Below are 19,957 nucleotides of genomic sequence, written 5' to 3' on the forward strand. Positions count from 1 at the left end.
TCAAAATAGTAAGAGCTATTTATGACAAACCCACAGCCAATATCATCCTGAATGGGCAAAAACTGGAAGCATTCCCTTTGAAAGCTGGCACAAGACAGGAATGCCCTCTCTCACCACTCCTATTCAACAGAGTGTTGGAAGTCCTGGCTAGGACAGTCAGGCAAGAGAAAGAAATCAAGGGTATTCAGTTAGGAAAAGAAGAAGTCAAATTGTCACTGTTTGCAGATGACATGATTGTATATTTAGAAAACCCCATCGTCTCAGCCCAAAATCTCCTTAAGCTGATAAGCAACTTCACCAAAGTCTCAGGATACAAAACCAATGTGCAAAAATCACTAGCATTCTTATACACCAGTAACAGACAAACAAGAGAGCCAAATCATGAATGAACTCCCATTCACAGTAGCTTCGAAGAGAATAAAATACCTAGGAATCCAACTTACAAGGGATATAAAGGACCTCTTCAAGGAGAACTACAAACCACTGCTCAGTGAAATAAAAGAGGACACAAACAAATGGAAGAACATACCATGCTCATGGATAGGAAGAATCAATATTGTGAAAATGGCCATACTGCCCAAGGTAATTTATAGATTCAATGCCATCCCCATTAAGCTACCAATGACTTTCTTCACAGAATTGGAAAAAACTGATTTAAAGTTCATATGGAACCAAAAAAGACCCCGCATTGCCAAGACAATCCTAAGCCAAAATAACAAAGCTGGAGGCATCACGCTACCTGACTTCAGACTATACTACAAGGCTACAGTAACCAAAACAGCATGGTACTGGTACCAAAACAGAGATATAGACCAATGGAACAGAACAGAGTCCTCAGAAATAATACCACACATCTACAGCCATCTGATCTTTGACAGACCTGACAAAAACAAGAAATGGGGAAAGGATTCCCTATTTAATAAATGGTGCTGGGAAAATTGGCTAGCCATAAGTAGAAAGCTGAAACTGGATCCTTTCCTTACCCCTTATACGAAGATTAATTCAAGATGGATTAGAGACTTAAATGTTAGACCTAATACCATAAAAACCCTAGAAGAAAATCTAGGTAGTACCATTCAGGACATAGGCATGGGCAAGGACTTCATGTCTAAAACACCAAAAGCAACGGCAGCAAAAGCAAAAATTGACAAATGGGATCTAATTAAACTAAAGAGCTTCTTCACAGCAAAAGAAACTACCATCAGAGTGAACAGGCAACCTACAGAATGGGAGAAAATTTTTGCAACCTACTCATCTGACAAAGGGCTAATATCCAGAATCTACAAAGAACTCAAACAAATATACGAGAAAAAAACAAACAACCCCATCAAAAAGTGGGCAAAGGATATCAACAGACATTTCTCAAAAGAAGATATTCATACAGCCAACAGACACATGAAAAAATGCTCATCATCACTCGCCATCAGAGAAATGCAAATCAAAACCACAATGAGATACCATCTCACACCAGTTAGAATGGCAATCATTAAGAAGTCAGGAAACAACAGGTGTTGGAGAGGATGTGGAGAAACAGGAACACTTTTACACTGTTGGTGGGATTGTAAACTAGTTCAACCATTATGGAAAACAGTATGGCAATTCCTCAAGGATCTAGAACTAGATGTACCATATGACCCAGCCATCCCACTACTGGGTATATACCCAAAGGATTATAAATTATTCTACTACAAAGACACATGTACACGTATGTTTATTGCGGCACTATTCACAATAGCAAAGACTTGGAAACAACCCAAATGTCCATCTGTGACAGACTGGATTAAGAAAATGTGGCACATATACACCATGGAATACTATGCAGCCATAAAAAAGGATGAGTTTGCGTCCTTTGTAGGGACATGGATGCAGCTGGAAACCATCATTCTTAGCAAACTATCACAAGAACAGAAAACCAAACACCGCATGTTCTCACTCATAGGTGGGAACTGAACAATGAGATCACTTGGACTCGGGAAGGGGAACATCACGCACTGGGGCCTATCATGGGGTGGGGGGAGGGGGGAGGAGGGAGGGATTGCATTGGGGAGTTATACATGATATAAATGATGAATTGATGGGTGCTGACGAGTTGATGGGTGCAGCACACCAACATGGCATAAGTATTCATATGTAACAAACCTGCACGTTATGCACATGTACCCTAGAACTTAAAGTATAAAAAAAAAAAAAAAAAAAAAAAAAAACACCAAAAGCAACGGCAACAAAAGTCAAAATTGACAAATGGGATCTAATTAAACTAAAGAGCTTCTGCACAGCAAAAGAAACTACCATCATAGTGAACAGGCAACCTACAGAATGGGAGAACATTTTTGCAATCTACTCATCTGACAAAGGGCTAATATCCAGAACCTATAAAGAACTCAATCAGATTTACAAGAAAAAAACAAACAACCCCATCAAAAAGTGGGCAAAGGATATGAACAGACACTTCTCAAAAAAAGACATGCATACAGCCAGCAGACACATGAAAAAATGCTCATCATCACTCGCCATCAGAGAAATGCAAATCAAAACCACAATGAGATACCATCTCACACCAGTTAGAATGGCAATCATTAAATAATCAGGAAACAGGTGCTGGAGAGGATGTGGAGAAACAGGAACAGTTTTATACTGTTGGTGCGACTGTAAACTAGTGCAACCATTGTGGAAAACAGTGTGGCGATTCCTCAAGGATCTAGAACTAGAAATACCATTTGATCCCGCCATCCCATTACTGGGTATATACCCAAAGGATTATAAATCATGCTGCTATAAAGACGCATGCACACGTATGTTTACTGCAGCACTATTCACAGTAGCAAAGACTTGGAATCAACCCAAATGTCCATCTGTGACAGACTGGATTAAGAAAATGTGGCACATATACACCATGGAATACTATGCAGCCATAAAAAAGGATGAGTTCTTGTCCTTTGTAGGGACATGGATGCAGCTGGAAACCATCACTCTCAGGAAACTATTGCAAGAACAGAAAACCAAACACCACATGTTCTCACTCATAGGTGGGAATTGAACAATGAGAACACCTGGACACAGGAAGGGGAACATCACACACCGGGGCCTGTTGTGGGGTTGGGGGAGCGGGGAGGAATAGCATTAGGAGATATACCTAATGTAAATGACGAGTTAATGGGTGCAGCACACCAACATGGCACATGTATACATATGTAACAAACCTGCACGTTGTGCACATGTACCTTAGAACATAAAGTATAATAAAAAACAATAGTGGGAAGGTGTAAGAGTTTAATCTACAATTACTTAATACAGTACAACGAAAAGGTATCAATGGCTTTATATTACTTTTAATTGCAGCTTATTATTCCCTTTATATTGACTAGATGTTATGTGAAACTTCTGAATAAGAGGCTGAAGACATTCAGGGGAGTAGTAAGTGTGGCAATTGTTAGCCATTTCTATTATTATTAACCATTAAGCATAAGCAGCGATTTTAAAGGAGAAATGAAATAAAGAGAACGCACTTATGAGTTGAAGCCTAGTGTGGGGCCCAACATATAAACTTCTTTTTTCTTCCAGTCAGATCTATTCACTGAGGTTCTTTTCAACCAGTTGTTGTTTTCACTAAATTTAATATCCCCCCTTTTTTTTTTCTTACAACCAGTGAGCAGGGAATAATCAATGACTTTGCATCAGGAGTTTGCAACAAAATAAAATGTGTTGATCCAAGTGATGCTTGAAGCGGTAGAAAGATTAAGGAAACTATTTTTTAAATGCAGGCCACCTACTTTACCTCAATTCTGACTATTGTTCTTACGGCATTTTTTTCATTTAATAAACAGTTATTTATTGAATATGTTCTCTGAGTCAGATATGTCAATTCTTGTGTCACCTAGAGAGGGATTTGTGTACCGCATACCCATTTTTCTTCATGTCTTATTCTTCTTGGGCTTAATAAACACAAAAGCTTTGATGGGGAAAATGGAGTATGATAACACTGGAAATGTAGATGGTCACTCAGAGATATTTACAGAATCAAAATTCTGGTGTCTCAAGTTGGATAATGACTCCTTAATACATAAGGTGGTATTAGAGTCTGGATGACTGCATGAGCCTTTCCACCATTTAGTGTTATGTGAAATTTTCATCAATGTAACTTCATACATATTGAGACACTATTGATTTGTAACCTGAGTTTGTATTTATCTTGCAGCTGAGATTTTGGAGTGCAATACTTTTTCTGCTACTGATCTGCTAATTTAAAGAATGCTTGCTTTCTTTTAGCCAATTTTAGAAAATGTTAAAAATATTTAAGAGTTTTTTCTTTTTTTTCTTTTTTCTCAGACAGGGTCTCACTCTGTCCCCCAGGCTGGCGTGCAATGGTGCAATTTCAGCTCACTGCAACGCCTGCCTCCTGGGCTCAAGCAATTCTGCCTTAGCCTTCCAAGTAACTGGGACTACAGGAGCACAGCACCACACCCGGCTAATTTTTGTATTTCTTGCAGAGATGGGAATTTTCTATTTTGGCCAGGCTGGTCTTGAACTCCTGAGCTCAAGCAATTCACCTGCCTCAGCCTCCCAAACTGCTGGGATTACAGGAATGAGCCACGGTGCCTGGCCTTATTTAAGAGTTCTTATTGATAATTCTACTAGTATAGTATTAGTTTGAATTAAGCATTTAAAAAACATACCATGAAAGTTTATTTTTCTAGTTATTGTATATGTAATAGTACATTCTCTTGTTGCAATCAGATTGCAAAGCTGATTATTCTTTTCTGTAACCTTTTAATAGAGGTTAAAGGTTACAACCTCTAACCTTTAACCTCAATGTGGTGAAACCCCATCTCTACTAAAAATATAAAAATTAGCTAGGCCTGATGGTGCACGCCTGTAATCCCAGATCCTCTGGAGGCTGAGGCATGAGAATTGCTTGAACCCAGTAGGCGGAGGTTGCAGTGTGCTGAGATCATACCACTGCACTCCAGCCTGAGTGACAGAGCATCTCAAAAAAAAAAAAAAAAAAAAAAAAAAAAAAAAAAATTGGTGAATATTTCAGGAAGGGCAAAGATTTCTGTAAGATTATCTGAGGTTGGAAGTTCTGACAATATCCAAAAATTTTAGATGCTTTTGTAAATACTCTGGATTTGGCCAGTGGTCTCTCTTTCAATCTATTATTATACCAAAATGTTCTAATCTCCTTTGAAATTAACTACAAAATTATCTCTACTATTGGGGTTATGAACAAAGTCAGTAACAATAAAATCATCTGGAAAAAGACATCAGTAACTAATTAAAGCAGTACTACCACTACATTGCTAAAAGTTTATTAAAAATAGATTTCTTCTCTGTCCGGGCAGGGTGGCTCAGGCCTGTAATCCCAGCACTTTGGAAGGCCGAGGCGGGCAGATCACTTGAGGTCAGGAGTTTGAGACCAGCCTGGCCAACATGGTAAAACCCCATCTCCACTAAAAATACAAAAATTAGGCTGGGCGCCGTGGCTTACACCTGTAATGCCAGCACTTTAGGAGGCAGAGGTGGGTGAATCACCTGAGGTCAGGAGTTTGAGACCAGCCTGGCCAACACTGTGAAACCCTGTCTCTACTAAAAATACAAAAAGTAGCCAGCGTGGTGGTGCGTGTCTGTAATTCCAGCTACTTGGGAGGCGGAGACAGGAGAATTGCTTGAACCTGGGAGGTGGAGGTTGCAGTGAGCCAAGGTCGTGCCACTACACTCCAGCCTGGGCGACACAGAGAGACTCCATCTCAAAAAATAAACAAAAATTAGCTGGGTGTAGTGGCAGATGCCTGTAATCCCAGCTACTCGAGAGGCTGAGGTAAGAAAATCTCTTGAACCCGGGAGGCAGAGGTTGCAGTGAGCCAAGATTGCGCCATTGCATTCCAACCTGGGCAACAGAGTGAGACTCTGTCTCAAAATAAATAAATAAATAAATTAAAAAAAAAAAAAAAGTCTTCTTATTCATAATTGCCAAAACCCGGAAGCAACCACGATGTCCTTCAGTAGGTGAATGAATAACTAAACTGAACTATGTGGTACATCCAGACAATGGAACATTTTTCAGTGCTCAAAAGGAAACGGGCTATCTAGCCATGAAAAGTCATATTAAATGTATATTATTAAGTGAAAGAAGTCCATCTGAAAGGCTACGGATTGTAAGATGCCAACTTTATACAACATTCCGAAAAGGCAAAACTATGGAGATGGTAAAAATAAGAATGTTTGCCAGGGATTTGTGGGGAGGGGGAATAAACAGGTGGAGCATAGGTTTTTAGCTCCATATGATACTATGATGGTAGATACATGTCATTACATATTTGTGCAAACCCATAAAATTACACCACCAAGAGTGAACCCTTATGTAAACTGTGGACTCTGGGTGAGTATGATGTGTCAATGCAGGTTGATTAGTTGTAAGCAATGTGCTGCCCTGGTAGGGATGTTGATAATGGGGAGGCTGTGCATGTGTGGGAGTAGAAAGTGTATGGAAAAATCTCTGTACCTTCCTCTCAATTTTGTTGTGAACCTAAAACTGCTCTAAAAGAAAAAACTCTAATAAAAATATTTATAGCCCTTTGTAATCAGGAAAAGTTTGTTTTTTTTTTTTTTGAGATGGAGTCTCACTCTGTCGCCTAGGCTGGAGTGTAGTGGCACAATCTCAGCTCACTGCAACCTCCTCCTCCTGGGTTCAAGTGATTCTCCAGCCTCAGCCTCCTGGGCAGCTGGGATTACAGGCACCTGCCATCATGCCCAGCTAATTTTTGTATTTTTGTAGAGATGGGGTTTTATCATAGTAGCCAGGCTGGTCTTGAACTCCTGACCTCAGCTGATCCACCTGCCTCAGCCTCCCAAAGTGCTGGGATTACAAGCATAAGCCACCATGCCCACCCCAGGAGAAGTATTTAAGCATAGATGATATAGACACCTATAATGCTAGTAATTAGGCAAAAATATTACCAATGCAAATTTATCAGGAAAAAATAGATCTCTCCCACAAAAATATGCCCAATTAATTTTTGACAAAGGTGTAACAGCAATTTAATGGAGGAAGGATGATCTATCAACAAATGGTGCTGGAATGAATGGATATCCAAAGGTGAAAAAATTAACCTTGACCTAAACCATGCACCTTATACAAAACCCAACTCCAAATGCATCATGGACTTGGAAGGTAAAGTGTAAAATTAAATTTTCTAGAAAAGAACACAAAAGAATAACTTTGGGACTGATGATAGGCAAAGAGACTTGATTTCTCTTAGACTTGACAACAAAACTGTGATCTGTAAGAGAAAAATTTGGTAAATCTGACAGTATCAAAATTAAAAACTTCTACTATGTTAAAAAATCATTAAAAGGGTGAAAATACAATTTAGAAATCCTGAGAAAATATTTGCAAATCCTGTATCTGACAAAGGTTTTGTATTTAGAAAATAGAAATAACTTTAAAGACTCAACAATAAACCAACAAATAAGCAATCCAATTAGACAATGGGCAAAAGATGTGAACAGGCATTTTACCAAAGAGGACATATGGATGGCAAGTAAAAACATGAAAAGATGTTCAACATTATTAGTCCTTTGGATGAATCTCTAGACAATGCTGTTAGCCAACACCTTATATTTCTTTAATGAATTTTTTTCTGTTTTTAGACAGAGTCTCACTCTGTCACCCAGGCTGGAGTGCAATGGAGCGATCTTGGCTCACTTCAGCCTCTGCCTCTCCTGCCTCAGCCTCCTGAGTAGCTGGGACTACAGGCGTGCACCACCATACCCAGCTAATTTTTTGTAGTTTTAGTAGAGATGGGGTTTCACCATGTTGGATAGGCTGATCTGCAATTCCTGACCTCAGATGATCTACCTGCCTCGGCCTCCCAAAGTGCTGGTATTACAGGTGTGAGTCACAGCACCAGGCCGAAAAAACAATTTAAATAGAGACGGAGCCTCACTATGTTGGCCAAGGTGGTCTCGGGCTCCTGGCCTCAAGTGATCCTCCTGCCTCAGCCTCCCAAAGTGCTGAGATTACAGGTGTGAGCCACTGTGCCTGGCCACTGCTAACACCTTGATTTTAGACTTCTGGCCTCCAGAAGTGTGAGAGAATACATTTCTATTGTTTTAAGCTATCTAGTTTTTGGAACTTTATATGATAATCCTAGGAAACTAATACAGATATATATTGCATGGTTCTAGTTATGGAACAACCATAAAACAACATAATTATGACAGAGAACATGTGAGTGGTTGCCAGGGGTAGGGATGAAAAAACGATCGACGTGGCTATAAAGGGCAACACGGGAATTGGTGGTGACGGCACAGTAGAGGATTCTGACTGCAGTGACGGTGATGCAAGGCTGTACATGTGACAAAACTGCACAGAAGCGCAAGCACACACACAAACACACAGAGTGCACACATGGATGCTGAAACCTGAATGTGCTCCATGGATTGTGCCTGTGTCAGTTTCTTGTTTTTTTTTGTTGTTGTTGTTGTTGAGATGGAGTCTCACTTTGTTGCTCAGACTGGAGTGCAGTAGCGTGATCTCGGCTCACTGCAAACTCTGCCTCCCAGGTTCACGCCATTCTCCTGCCTCGGCCTCCCAAGTAGCTGGGACTACAGGCGCTTGCCACCATGCCCAGCTAATTTTTTTGTATTTTTAGTGGAGACAGGGTTTCCACTAAAAATTAGCCGGGACCATTAGCCAGGATGGTCTCGATCTCCTGACCTTGTGATCTGCCTGCCTTGGCCTCCCAAAGTGCTGGGATTACAGGCGTGAGCCACTGTGCCCAGCTGGTTTTGGTTTTTACTGTGGTTACTGTGGGTGCGGGGTATTAACATGGGGGTGGAGGGGTGCACCAGACCCCCCGGTATATTTCTTTGCAATCTACTGTGAAACTATAATCATTACAAAATAAAAGTTAAATAAGAAAACTATCTTTTTCACCTTCATGACTTAGTCTTTAGTGTAATATAAATACAACTGAATCTGGTTCTTTTTTTTTTTTTGAGACAAGGTCTTACTCTGTCACCTAGGCTGGAGTGCAGTGGTGCAATCACAGCTCACTGCAGCAAACTCCTGGGCTCACGGGATCCTCCCACATCAGCCTCCCAAGTAGCTGAGATGATAGGCATGCAGCACCATGCCTGGCTAATTTTTTATTTTTTTGTAGAGATGGGGTTGTGCTTTGTTGCCCAGGCTGGTCTGGAACTCCTAGCCTCAAGAGATCCTCTAGCCTCAGCCTCCCAAAGTGCTAGGATGACAGGTGTGAGCCACCACACCTAGTCTAGGTCTGTTTTTATGGCTCGAGTTCCAGCAGTGACTCATGGTGCCATTCTGAAAGTCAACTCTCACTGCCAAGGATGCAGGCCACTGGCTTAACTATGGACTGGCCCCAGGACTCAGCTTATTTCAATTCCTTCTTGAGACAGCTGGTTTCTGGTGATTCTCTTACAAAAGCAGACTACAGGAGACAGAGAATTTCAGTGGATCACGGAACCTGTTCCATTGGGTTCCAAGTCTTTGACTGTTTTGTGGCTGTAGGACCACTGATCCTTAGGCACACATGCCCACTGGAAGTCATGCTCACTGAAAGCTGCACTTGCACTGGTGGGAGCCTGTTTTTTGGATAGGAGGTGATTAACATATCTTCTCTACCTCCCTGAAGGAGGACTCCTTCACAAGGCAAGGTGGATGACCTGCTTCACTCTTGGTCTTTCTTTGCCCCAGAGTTCCCCCTCCAATTGGCTTTGGTGCAAGCATTTTGACACCTGCTTTCTTTATTTTCAACCTCAGTCTCAGCCAGAGGGCCATGGGCAGGAGTGTGAGCTGCAACTGCCACGTGGCTGCTATGAGGACAGCATTCTCCCTGTGGGTGAATGGCACCTTCACAGAGAGCCACCGCCTGGCCCATGACCCAGAAGAGCAGGAATGTGCCAGATGCCAAGGGCATCCCCACACACACTGACCCTTTTCAAGGTGAGCAGAGGAACGTGAAGGCAGTCTTAGGTCTCCTCAGGTTTGGAAAGTATGAGACATAGTACGTGCCCTGCCTCGTCCTTGCTGGGAGCCCTATCCTCCTATCTGCTGAGCTGGACACTGGGGTGCTCACAGGGAGTACCACTGAGGGACTCATGTCAGTCATTCTCTAATTCTTCATGAGAGGCACTGATCAGCTGTCAAATGATGAAAAGGGGAACAGATGAAGAGAAAACAAAGGAAAAAGGGTATTTCAAAACTCCTAAATTCATCCTAGAACAATCCAATATGGTGAGAGAATGTCACACCCATTTGACAGACAAGGACATGAGACAATGCAGTGAAGTACCTGCACAAGCTCAGCCAGCATGTGGTTGGGGGTAGGGGTGTGTTGCGATCCCTGCTCCACCCCCAGGGCTCCAGGTAACTGAAGGATTGTGGAGTCAGGAAGCACCATGGGACACTGGGCTGAGTAAGAGTTAGGAAACCCACGCCAGGCTCCACCAGGGTTTGGTTGTGTGTATCAGAGACAGCAGATACCAGGCCTAGCCTTGGTCTTCTCCACTTGGAATTAAGAACACTGACACTATTGCTGCTGAGATAAAATGATATATACACGAGCATGGTTGGAAAATCTGAAAAATCTCTCACAGAAATTAAAGGTGAAGTATTGATAATAAAAAATAAAGAGCTAAATGTGGTTCATTTATATTCAAAACTCAGCCCTCTGATTTCCTTTCTGTGGGCAACACTCTATGCGCTGGCAAGCACTAGCTAATCCACAGGTTAAGCTCCCGAAACACACACACACTTTCTGCAGAGAAGGAAAGGAAAGGCAATTGACAGTTACTAGCATATCACCTAAAGCACACTCCTTACATATGAAATGTAAAAATTAAATTGAGATAAAGCCTTAAAGTTCTTTCATATGATGATCATATGTATCAGCGCTGTGTTCTTGTGCAGTACCTATGGCATCCTTAGGTAACAAGCTTGCACCCTAATCTGTGGCTGTCAGTAGATGGCCCTCCCTGTCTCTTCTCCCTGACACATAGCACACTGCACATTCAGTACAACCTACAGGATGCCAGGAGACACAAGGGTTGTTTTTTTTTCTGCGTCACAGTTCCTGTGCCTTCCAGCCATGCTCAGCACCTGAAGAACGTGAGCAAACCAAGGCCTGTGGGCTAATCCAGCCCACCGCCTGCTTATGTGTGGCCTGTAAGCTAAGCATGGTTTTTATATTTATTCAAAGTTGTTACATTTTTAAATGGTTAAAAAACCATAAGAATATTTTGTGACAAGTAAAAATTAAGTTAAATTCAAATTTTGGTGTCTGTAAATAAAGATTTCTGAAACACAGTCCTGCTCATTCATTTGTGAATGACAACATGGCTGCTTTTGCACTGCAAGGTGAAGCTGAGTAGTTGCTATGAAAACCATACAACCCAAGAAGCCTAAAATATTGACTATCTGGCTCTTTACAGAAACAGTCTGCCCACTACTCCTGATGCAGATGGAAGAGGAGCTGATTTAACATGCTTGTAGTAACAATGATTTAATGATACTCGTATATATGCAACTCATCAAGAACTTGACTAGAAGTTAAGAAACATATTCTTTTAGTCACTCTCTTGTTCTTCCACTGTCTAAGAATGATCAGAGAAATGCAAAGAATTTGTTCAAAATAAATGCACAACAGAAAATAACTCTGGATAACTTAAGCAGAAGAGAAAGGCTCCCAAACCAGGCAGCTGAATTGGGTTGTATGCAAGCATGAATGCTTTGTAGAGATTCATAACAAGCATGTAAGAGGAAATGGCACAAGGTCTGGGTGTGCTTTAGCATATTTCATCAGCAAAAAGAAAAGTGAGGGGTGTGAGTGTCAGATCTTGATAACCAGGCATAGTATGATTAGAAGACAGCCCCTGGTCCACCCCCACCACTGTCCCCTGACTCAAGGTGCACTGGGGCACCTGGCCGAGGTTGCTGGCTGAGGTGCCAGCCTCCTGCCCTCCCTTGAGACTCCTTGCTGGGCAATTCCTGGGTATTCTGGCCTGGCTGGTAGCTGGTGATCCACTGACGGCCCAGGTGAGTGCAGGCATCTGGGGCCTGGTTTGCTCCACTTATACACACCCTCAAGGAGGCAATGTGTGGGGCACTCACTCTCTCCTGCACCATGGCAGATGCACCCAGTGCACATTGCCTATGAGTAGATAAGAGTTTAACAAATAGGATGTTCTCAATCCCTCTTGGATGATTAGATCTACATGGATATTCCTCCATAAGGTAAGGGCCAGCAGAGGTTTCTTGCAGAATGTAGTCCATGCATTCAAACTGGCAAGCAGGTCTCCTTCCCTCCTCTACTCCTAGCTGATTGACAGCAAGCTCCTCTAGGCTGCTGCTCCCTAGAATAGCCCGAGGCCTCATAGGGACCATGGAGGTGGTATGGGAGGGCTTTCAGTTTCGAAGGCTCTAAAAGTTCCCAGAAGTAGCTGAGCTTAATCCTGAGATTACCATTTCCACCCCATAAATGAAGTTTCTGCATCTCTTTCCTTTCTTCAACCTGCCTAAGTGTCAGGAAAGAATGAAAATTACTGGGTTGAGAAGCTTTGGGGACAGGGTTGTACCTGGGTGTCTTATACCCCAGTGCTTAGCACAGTGGCTGGTAGTCTGCACCTGTAAAAGGAATGGATTTACTACCACTTCAGTATATGGGGCATACTTAACTGGACTTTAAAAACACTCTTCTGTTTTGGCAATCTATTAATTTCCAAAGGAGACTGCCCTTTAACAAACCTCTAACACCGTGTGTGTGTGTGTGTGTGTGTGTGTGTGTGTGTGTGTGTGTGTGTGTGTGTGAGAGAGAGAGAGAGAGAGAGAGAGAGGCTGAGAGATTGAGAGACAGAGACTGAGAGATTGAGACAGATTATTACCTGTGGTCTTTGGTAAATCACCCTGGCATAGAAACTGCAACGGGTACCAAGATTATTCATCTGGAAAGGAATTAGAAAAGGTTGGCAGCATTACACAAAGCACACAGACACAGCTAATATCTAAATAACTTGTTAGAAACAAAAACATTACCTGGATAATGTCTCTTAAGCAGCGGGCAACTGGAGGCTGGTAAAGCTTATAAATGGGGTCTCCGTCAATCATATCAATTTGTCCCAGATTTGGATGAGCTGTGAGGATGTAACATAAGGCTGGAGGAGGCAGATGAGTTTTTATCTGTTTACATGAGGCAAAAGCAGAAGGTGAATGTATTGTTAAAAGACTCAAGCACATGATTAAAATCTCCTCTTTAATATATACATACTCGCTTACAGATGCATCCTCTCTCTGGAATGCTATACAAGGAATGGATTGCATTGTTTACTTCTGGGACCAAGTATAAGAACTTCCATACTTATGAACCTATTAATTCAAGATTTCATTTTAGAAATCTTTCAGGTTATACTGAAAATATCATCTAGAAATTACTTCCCCTTAAGTAATCTAGAAATGGCTTTTGTTTTTTGAGACAGAGTTTTGCTCTTGTTGGCTGGATTGCAATGGCGCCATCTCGGCTCACTGCAACCTCCGCCTCCTGGGTTCAAGTGATTCTTCTGCCTCAGCCTCCTGGGTAGCTGGGATTGCAGCCATGTGCCACAATGCCCAGCTAATTCTGTATTTTTAGTAGAGACGGGGTTTCTCCATGTTGGTCAGGCTGGTCTCGAACTCTCGACCACAGGTGATCCGCCCGGCTCGGCCTCCCAAATGCTGGGATTACAGGCGTGAGCCACCGTGTGTTTTGACAACTACTATGCTGTTTGGCACAGTACAGGGTCATAGACTTAGCACTACTAAGAAGTCAGCCACAACCTAAGGAAGACAGCCTCAGTTGTTTTGGGAGCTCTGGCCCAAAGCAGCAGCTGGTTAACCTGCTGGAAAAGGTTCAGGAGGGAGAGGAGGGAACACTTTTCATCCATTTTGCTTCTTCTGAGACACTATCATAGACAAGCAGTGCAATGGAAGTTCCTGGCTACCCAGGACGTTGTACGAATGTCTACGGATTGTATTGAGTTCCTGCTCCAATTGGTAACTGAGTGTTGGTTCTATGAGTGACTAGAAGTTCGTGGGAAAAATTCTGTATGTTTGCTTTAGTATGAGGCTGAGACCCCAGTTGCTCCAACAGTATATAAGGGTTGTGGTTTACGCATTCATCATAAGTTAACTTCAAGAAAATGTTGTGCAGCACAGTAGGGAAGGCAGCCAGAGCTTGGTCTCCAGGGACCTGAATCCCAATCCTGGCTCATATTCATATGTCACCACAAAGGAACTGGCTGCATAGGGGCTCCTTGTTGCCACTGGAGTGGGGGACATAGACCATGTGGGTGGCAGTGATGATGCCTGGCTTGGCATCTGGCATGGAGTAGTCCGGAACTGGGGAAGTTTTTCCAGTGCCAGGCTTACCTCTTCACAGGGCTGGTCACGGCCAGGTGTTTTCAGAGGTATCGCTGGGGGCCATAGGGTGTCAATCAAACTAAAAATCCCTGCTGTCCTGGAACAAGGAAAGTTAACAGTATTCATCATCAGACATCCCTTACTGAGTACTAGGCCAGTGAGCTAGTAGAATGCTTAACAGCCTCTAATGCCTAAGGCCATGGAACTACAATTCGAGATGTGTGGCAATTCAGATGGAGAAGAAAGAAGGCACACAGACAGATGGACAGACACTGTGGGAAACCAACTGCACAACAGGAACTTGTTCACTAAATTAGGATCCATCCACACAGTGAAATATTATACAGTCACTGAAATGGTTACAAAGAAAATATTTATGGACATGGAAACACGTTTGTGATACCCTGCTAAGAAAAAAGCAGGCAACAAATTAACTCTCTCACTCTGTGTGTGTGTGTGTGTGTATGTGTATCTATGCATGCATCTATATATATATTAAGCCAAAGGAAAAGACTGAAGCCTATAAGAATGTTTTTAGTGGTTATCTGAGTAGAGTTTGGAGGTGATATTTACTTTCTTCCCTTGGATTGGGTATTTTGTATATTTTCCCCAAACAGATATGTATTACATGTAAGAAAAGTTATCTGAGTTGGGTGTGGTGGCTCATGCCTATATCCCAGCACTTTGGGAGGCTGAGGCGGATGGCTCACCTGAGGTCAGCAGTTCGGGACCAGCCTGGCCAACATGGTGAAACCCTGTCTCTACTAAAAATACAAAAATTAGCCAGGCATGGTGGCAGATGCCTGTAATCCCAGCTACTCGGGAGGCTGAGGCAGGAGAATCTCTTGAACCTGGTAGGTGGAGGTTGCAGTGAGCCGAGATCACGTCATTGCACTACAGCTGGGCAACAAGAGCCAAATTCCATCACACACACAAAAAAGAAAAGTTATCTGAAGTAAAATATATAGAAGGACACAAAAGGACAACACTGTTATGATTTCAGTTATATGGTTCTCACCTTAGATCTGACTGCACTTCCGAGACCTGGCTCTAACCTTTACCTGAGCCCCTTGTTAACAGAGATGGGAAACAGCAGGGCCCCTGGAGTCAAGAAACTTGACTTGCTTAAGCTCTGCCTTTCATACACTGTGAGACCTTGAGAAAATGCTTGGATCTTACATCAGCCCTTCTGGGAAACTGGGGGTTGCTGCTGGCATTATTGCAAGGAGTAAAGGAAGTAAAGAACATATGTGCAGCACCTACTAGGGTTTCTATACTCAGAGTGAGTATCCAACACATTAGCCACTTGATATTACTATAGTTACCAGTATTGTCATTGCTAAAGCCATAAACTTTTATGTTTTTTTGCTCAAAAATCTGCCCAGTTTAAGACAGAATTTTAATCCTAGTGTTACTCTGTGAAGAAACCGAGTAAAATTAGGGTATGATAAAAGATGAGTGTAAAAAAAGGTCTTTATACAGTATAGAAAAATAAACAACCCTTTCCAGATAGTGAAAGAGTGCTTATCAATTTTCCTAAAATTTTGGAGTTTCCCAAGAAGTGTTCTGTGAAGTGTAACCCATGAGAACAGAACTCCCTGCCTGTTGCTGTGTGGTGTATCTGTGGCTGGCAGGACCCTCACACACTACAGTGGGACTGGACATGGCAGAGTGCCTGGAGAGCCTCGTGTAAAAGGCACCTGTGGCATACTGTTCTAAACTAAAGCTTCTCCCATTTATAACCATGAAACCCTTTTTGGTGTAATCACTAACAATGTCCTGAGAAACTAGTGTTCCCTTGGAATTCTCTTTGAGAAATGCTGTTCGAGAAGCACACAGCCATAGGAAAGTTCTATTTGAATTTAATGACTTTTATTTAGAGGATGGTACCAGCTAATTAAAAAAGTTTAGATATATTATACATTTATATTTAATGCACGATGCTTAGCTGAAGAATGGCTATGAGTTAAATAAAATGCTTAGTCTCATAAAAAATCAGCTTCTCCACTGTTTTTAAAAACTATTTTTAAAATAGATAATGGTTTGGATGGCCACTGTTGCCTTGTGAAGCAGAGTTGTCTGGGGCCAGCTAACACATTCAAGTGACTCCCGCTTCTGTTGGGCATAGACTTGGTGCAGAAACTCACTTTTGGCACAGTTAAAAAGTGTATTGTTCCTCCCACTGCAATTCATTCTTTACTATTCATTTGGTTACACAGGAAACATTCTTTTAAAAAAGTGATCCTTTAAAAATATGTTTAAGAAACAAACAGTCTGACAGGGGAGTGGCTACCATAAGTCTGTCTTTTCAAAAATTAATAAACATTTTTATTTAAAAAGTTTAAAATGTAAAGTAAATGTTTAATTAGAGAAAAAGGGGACATACAGATTAATTCATTATGCTTATGATTTGATAACATCATTATGTTGGAATAAATTTCTTGGGGTATACCTTAATTTATAGATTGGATAAAATGAGTCTGTAGACAAATTTTGGTCATTAATCTGTGACAACAAAAGTTTGTCGAGCAGACAAGGAGAGAAGCAGGGCCAGCTGTCCTACCCACCAGGTCCCCAGTTTGGCAGGCTCTGCAGCGGTCAGCAGCTCTCCCGGCAGCTCCCACAAGACTCCCAGAGAGCATGGGTGGAGGTCAACTCAGCTACCCATTACTGAAGGGAGAGCCATGTTTCCCATCACACTCAGTCACAGTTCATCTGACCTCTACAAATCAGCTGTACTTGAAGAGCAGCAAGAAGAGGGCTGGGGAGTGGTGCAGAACATGCGAAGGAAGGTGACAGCCATGGCACATGGCACAGGCAGGGAACGGGGACAGCCTGGGAGCCTCCTCTGTGCACTCACTTGGGGGCTGCGGCAGACCCATCTGCATGCACAGGCTGTAGAACACGCAGCTGCTCCTGGAGGCGGGAGGAGGGAGGTAGGAGGCCTGGCGGGACCCAATAAGAGCTTTCCTAAAGTCACGCTCAGGAACCTGAAAGACTTTCAGCGCTATGTTTTTATTATAATAACCAGTGTACTTTTTAAGTGGAAAGATATCAAGATCTATACACATGTTAAAATTATATCTACCAAGTTATACTTAAAATGGTTGAAATTGTAAATTTTATAGTACGTTATTTTACCATAATGAAAATTATATTTAACAGAAAAATAAATACTAAGTGTTTTTTTTTTTCTTTTTTAACAGGGTCTCTTGCTCTGTAATCCAGGCTGGAGTGGCACAATCATGGCTCACGGAGGCCAACCCTAAGACTGTTTTCGAGTCTTCCACATTCTTTAAAGCAAGGCCACCCTGACATGTGACTAGTCACTGAAGTGTAACAGGCACTTTCTAAGAACATGTTCTCACTTATAAAAAAGCCCTTGGAGACACCCCTCAAGAGAGACAGAGTAAGGATGGGGGCACCACATCATTTACATCTCATGAGGGCCCCATGGAGAGGCTGAGACTCAGCTGTACTGGAGATGACCGGCACGCAGAAGGGGGTCCTGCCAACTCACGTCCTCCAGGGCTGAGCCTGCACACTCCAACCCCATGACACTGCGGGTGATATGCATTTGCTCAGAAGAATGCTGGCCACAGACTTGGATAGAGAGGATACTGTCCACCTTCTACAGTGGAAATTCAAAATCTCCCTCAGCTTCATCTTCCTCCCTTGTAGGATTCTGTGATTCTCTAATTCCTAGTGCTGCTGCTGTCCCTCGCTCACATGTGCCTCTGTTTGAGGAGGAAAGACGGTTCCAAAGTCTCCAGTGTTAGGTGTGGGTGGTGAAGCAGACACCTTTCTATGCGAGCATGGCAGCATGGGGCGCTAGAAACAGTCAGCCATCTGCGATCAGTGCCTTCTGCAGGATGACAGGTGAGTTTGCCTGACTGAAGACTTCTTGTGTTACAAAGTGCTCTCTGGTGCAAAACAGAATTGCACCTGAATATTTCCTATCTATTTGTAATGAAAAATTTACAAACAGCCACTAACTTTAGTTTTAAAAACATTTTCAAATTTGTTGTTTTAGTAATTACCAGATCCTTGAGAGAGAAAAAAATACTCTAAACATTATAAAGGATTAGGAATAAACAGATGGAGATATTTACATGAAGCAAAGTTAACTTATTTCTTAGAATAAAAAAAAAAATCAATTTTCTTGCCTGAATTCTGTTGTTGTTAACATATTTTGGAAGCTGTCAAAATCTAAGTAGAAAACAAACCACAAAGGAAGAGAACCAACTTGAGACCATCTTTAGAAAAAATTTACAAATTCAGTTCAAGAGTCAGAAGTGATGTCAAAGGACAGATGTTTCTCCTGAGTAAACTAGAGCCAAGGTTTCCCATCCTGCGACAAGAAAGGTGCATGGAAATGAGTAAGCTACACAGGTGCAGATAACTTTAACTGGGTACCTCCATTTCCTGAATTCCTAAAAAGGCAGCCCCAGTATCACGCATGAGCTCAGAAGTGAGGATGGGGCAAGTCCTGGGGCAATGGAAATCGTCTGCAGACCAAGAAGAGAGTGGGAGTGGCACCACGCCCAAGAGAAGTCTAAGAAATACACAACAGAGGAAGGAAGCAGAGTTCTCGCCTCACTGCCATGGAAACAATGCTAAATTTACATATTTCTACACACATTTTATGGATATTTTGGTGTGGCAAATGATCTACTTCCTCTGGCCTCATTATAGCTGGTATTAATTATCTTGACTGGTAGATGACAAATGTCATTTGGAAAACCAACCATCCAAAGTAAAGGTAACCAAGATTTCCATACTTCAGTCCACCAGAAGAAAGTAAATATGGAAAATCTTGTTTGCGCACCGGAACATTAGCTGATATTATCAATTTGCTTACCTATTCTCTAAGTTATTTCAGGGGTTATTTTTTCCATCTGATACTGTCTCATCCAGCTAACTCTCAAATCTTCACAGGGCAATTTAAAACTGCCTGAACCACTTTATTTTGGGTGTGGATAGAGTGGAATTTGCTTTAGGAGATTTAAGCCACAATGGTGCTGTGGACAACAGAAAACGGAAAGATAACAAGGAAGCACCTGGCCCATGATGGACTCATCCTCACAGAGCTTGGAATCTTTTTTTTTTAACCAAGCAAGTATTTTGGGTATAAAATGTTCTTAAAATTTGTCATGTTGCTGCTAATTTCTCTGTACCTGTCACTGTTATAGAACTCATACCTCTCCAAGAGAGTTCATTTGGATAGTGGAATACTTTAGACCAGTCATTCTTAAAGTGGGGTCTGGGGGTCGCTGGAGGTTCCGAGAGCCTTTCAGGCAGCCTACAAGGCCAAAACTGTTTTCTGCCAAGCCTTTATTTTTCTTTCTCACTTCCATTCTCTCATGAGTGTACAGTGGTATTTTCTAGAGGCCCATGATGTGTGATATTACAACAGATTGAAGGCAGAGCACAGATGATAATCCATCATCTCCTGTTCAACCAGTGACGAGACCTGCAAAATACAGGGCAATGCAACTCTCATCGCTAAATATTTGTTTTTGTGTTTTAGGAAATATTTTTCAT

General features: G+C 42.1%; 1 protein-coding gene across 5 annotated transcripts in view; it reads right to left on the reverse strand.

The window, feature by feature from the left end:
* Nucleotides 1-19,957, reverse strand: part of SPIDR (scaffold protein involved in DNA repair) — a 471,127-nt gene that overhangs the window by 24,272 nt on the left and 426,898 nt on the right. For all 5 annotated transcript variants that reach the window (XM_030937328.1, XM_030937325.1, XM_030937329.1 and 2 more), the window contains 3 exons: nucleotides 14,423-14,510; nucleotides 13,055-13,198; nucleotides 12,904-12,963 (listed from right to left, as the gene is read on the reverse strand). In XM_030937328.1, coding sequence (XP_030793188.1) covers nucleotides 12,904-12,963; nucleotides 13,055-13,198; nucleotides 14,423-14,510 — 292 coding nt within the window. The remainder of the gene's footprint in view (nucleotides 1-12,903; nucleotides 12,964-13,054; nucleotides 13,199-14,422; nucleotides 14,511-19,957) is intronic.

Source organism: Rhinopithecus roxellana, chromosome 9, assembly GCF_007565055.1.
Source record: "Rhinopithecus roxellana isolate Shanxi Qingling chromosome 9, ASM756505v1, whole genome shotgun sequence".
NCBI classification, from domain to species: Eukaryota; Metazoa; Chordata; class Mammalia; order Primates; family Cercopithecidae; genus Rhinopithecus; species Rhinopithecus roxellana.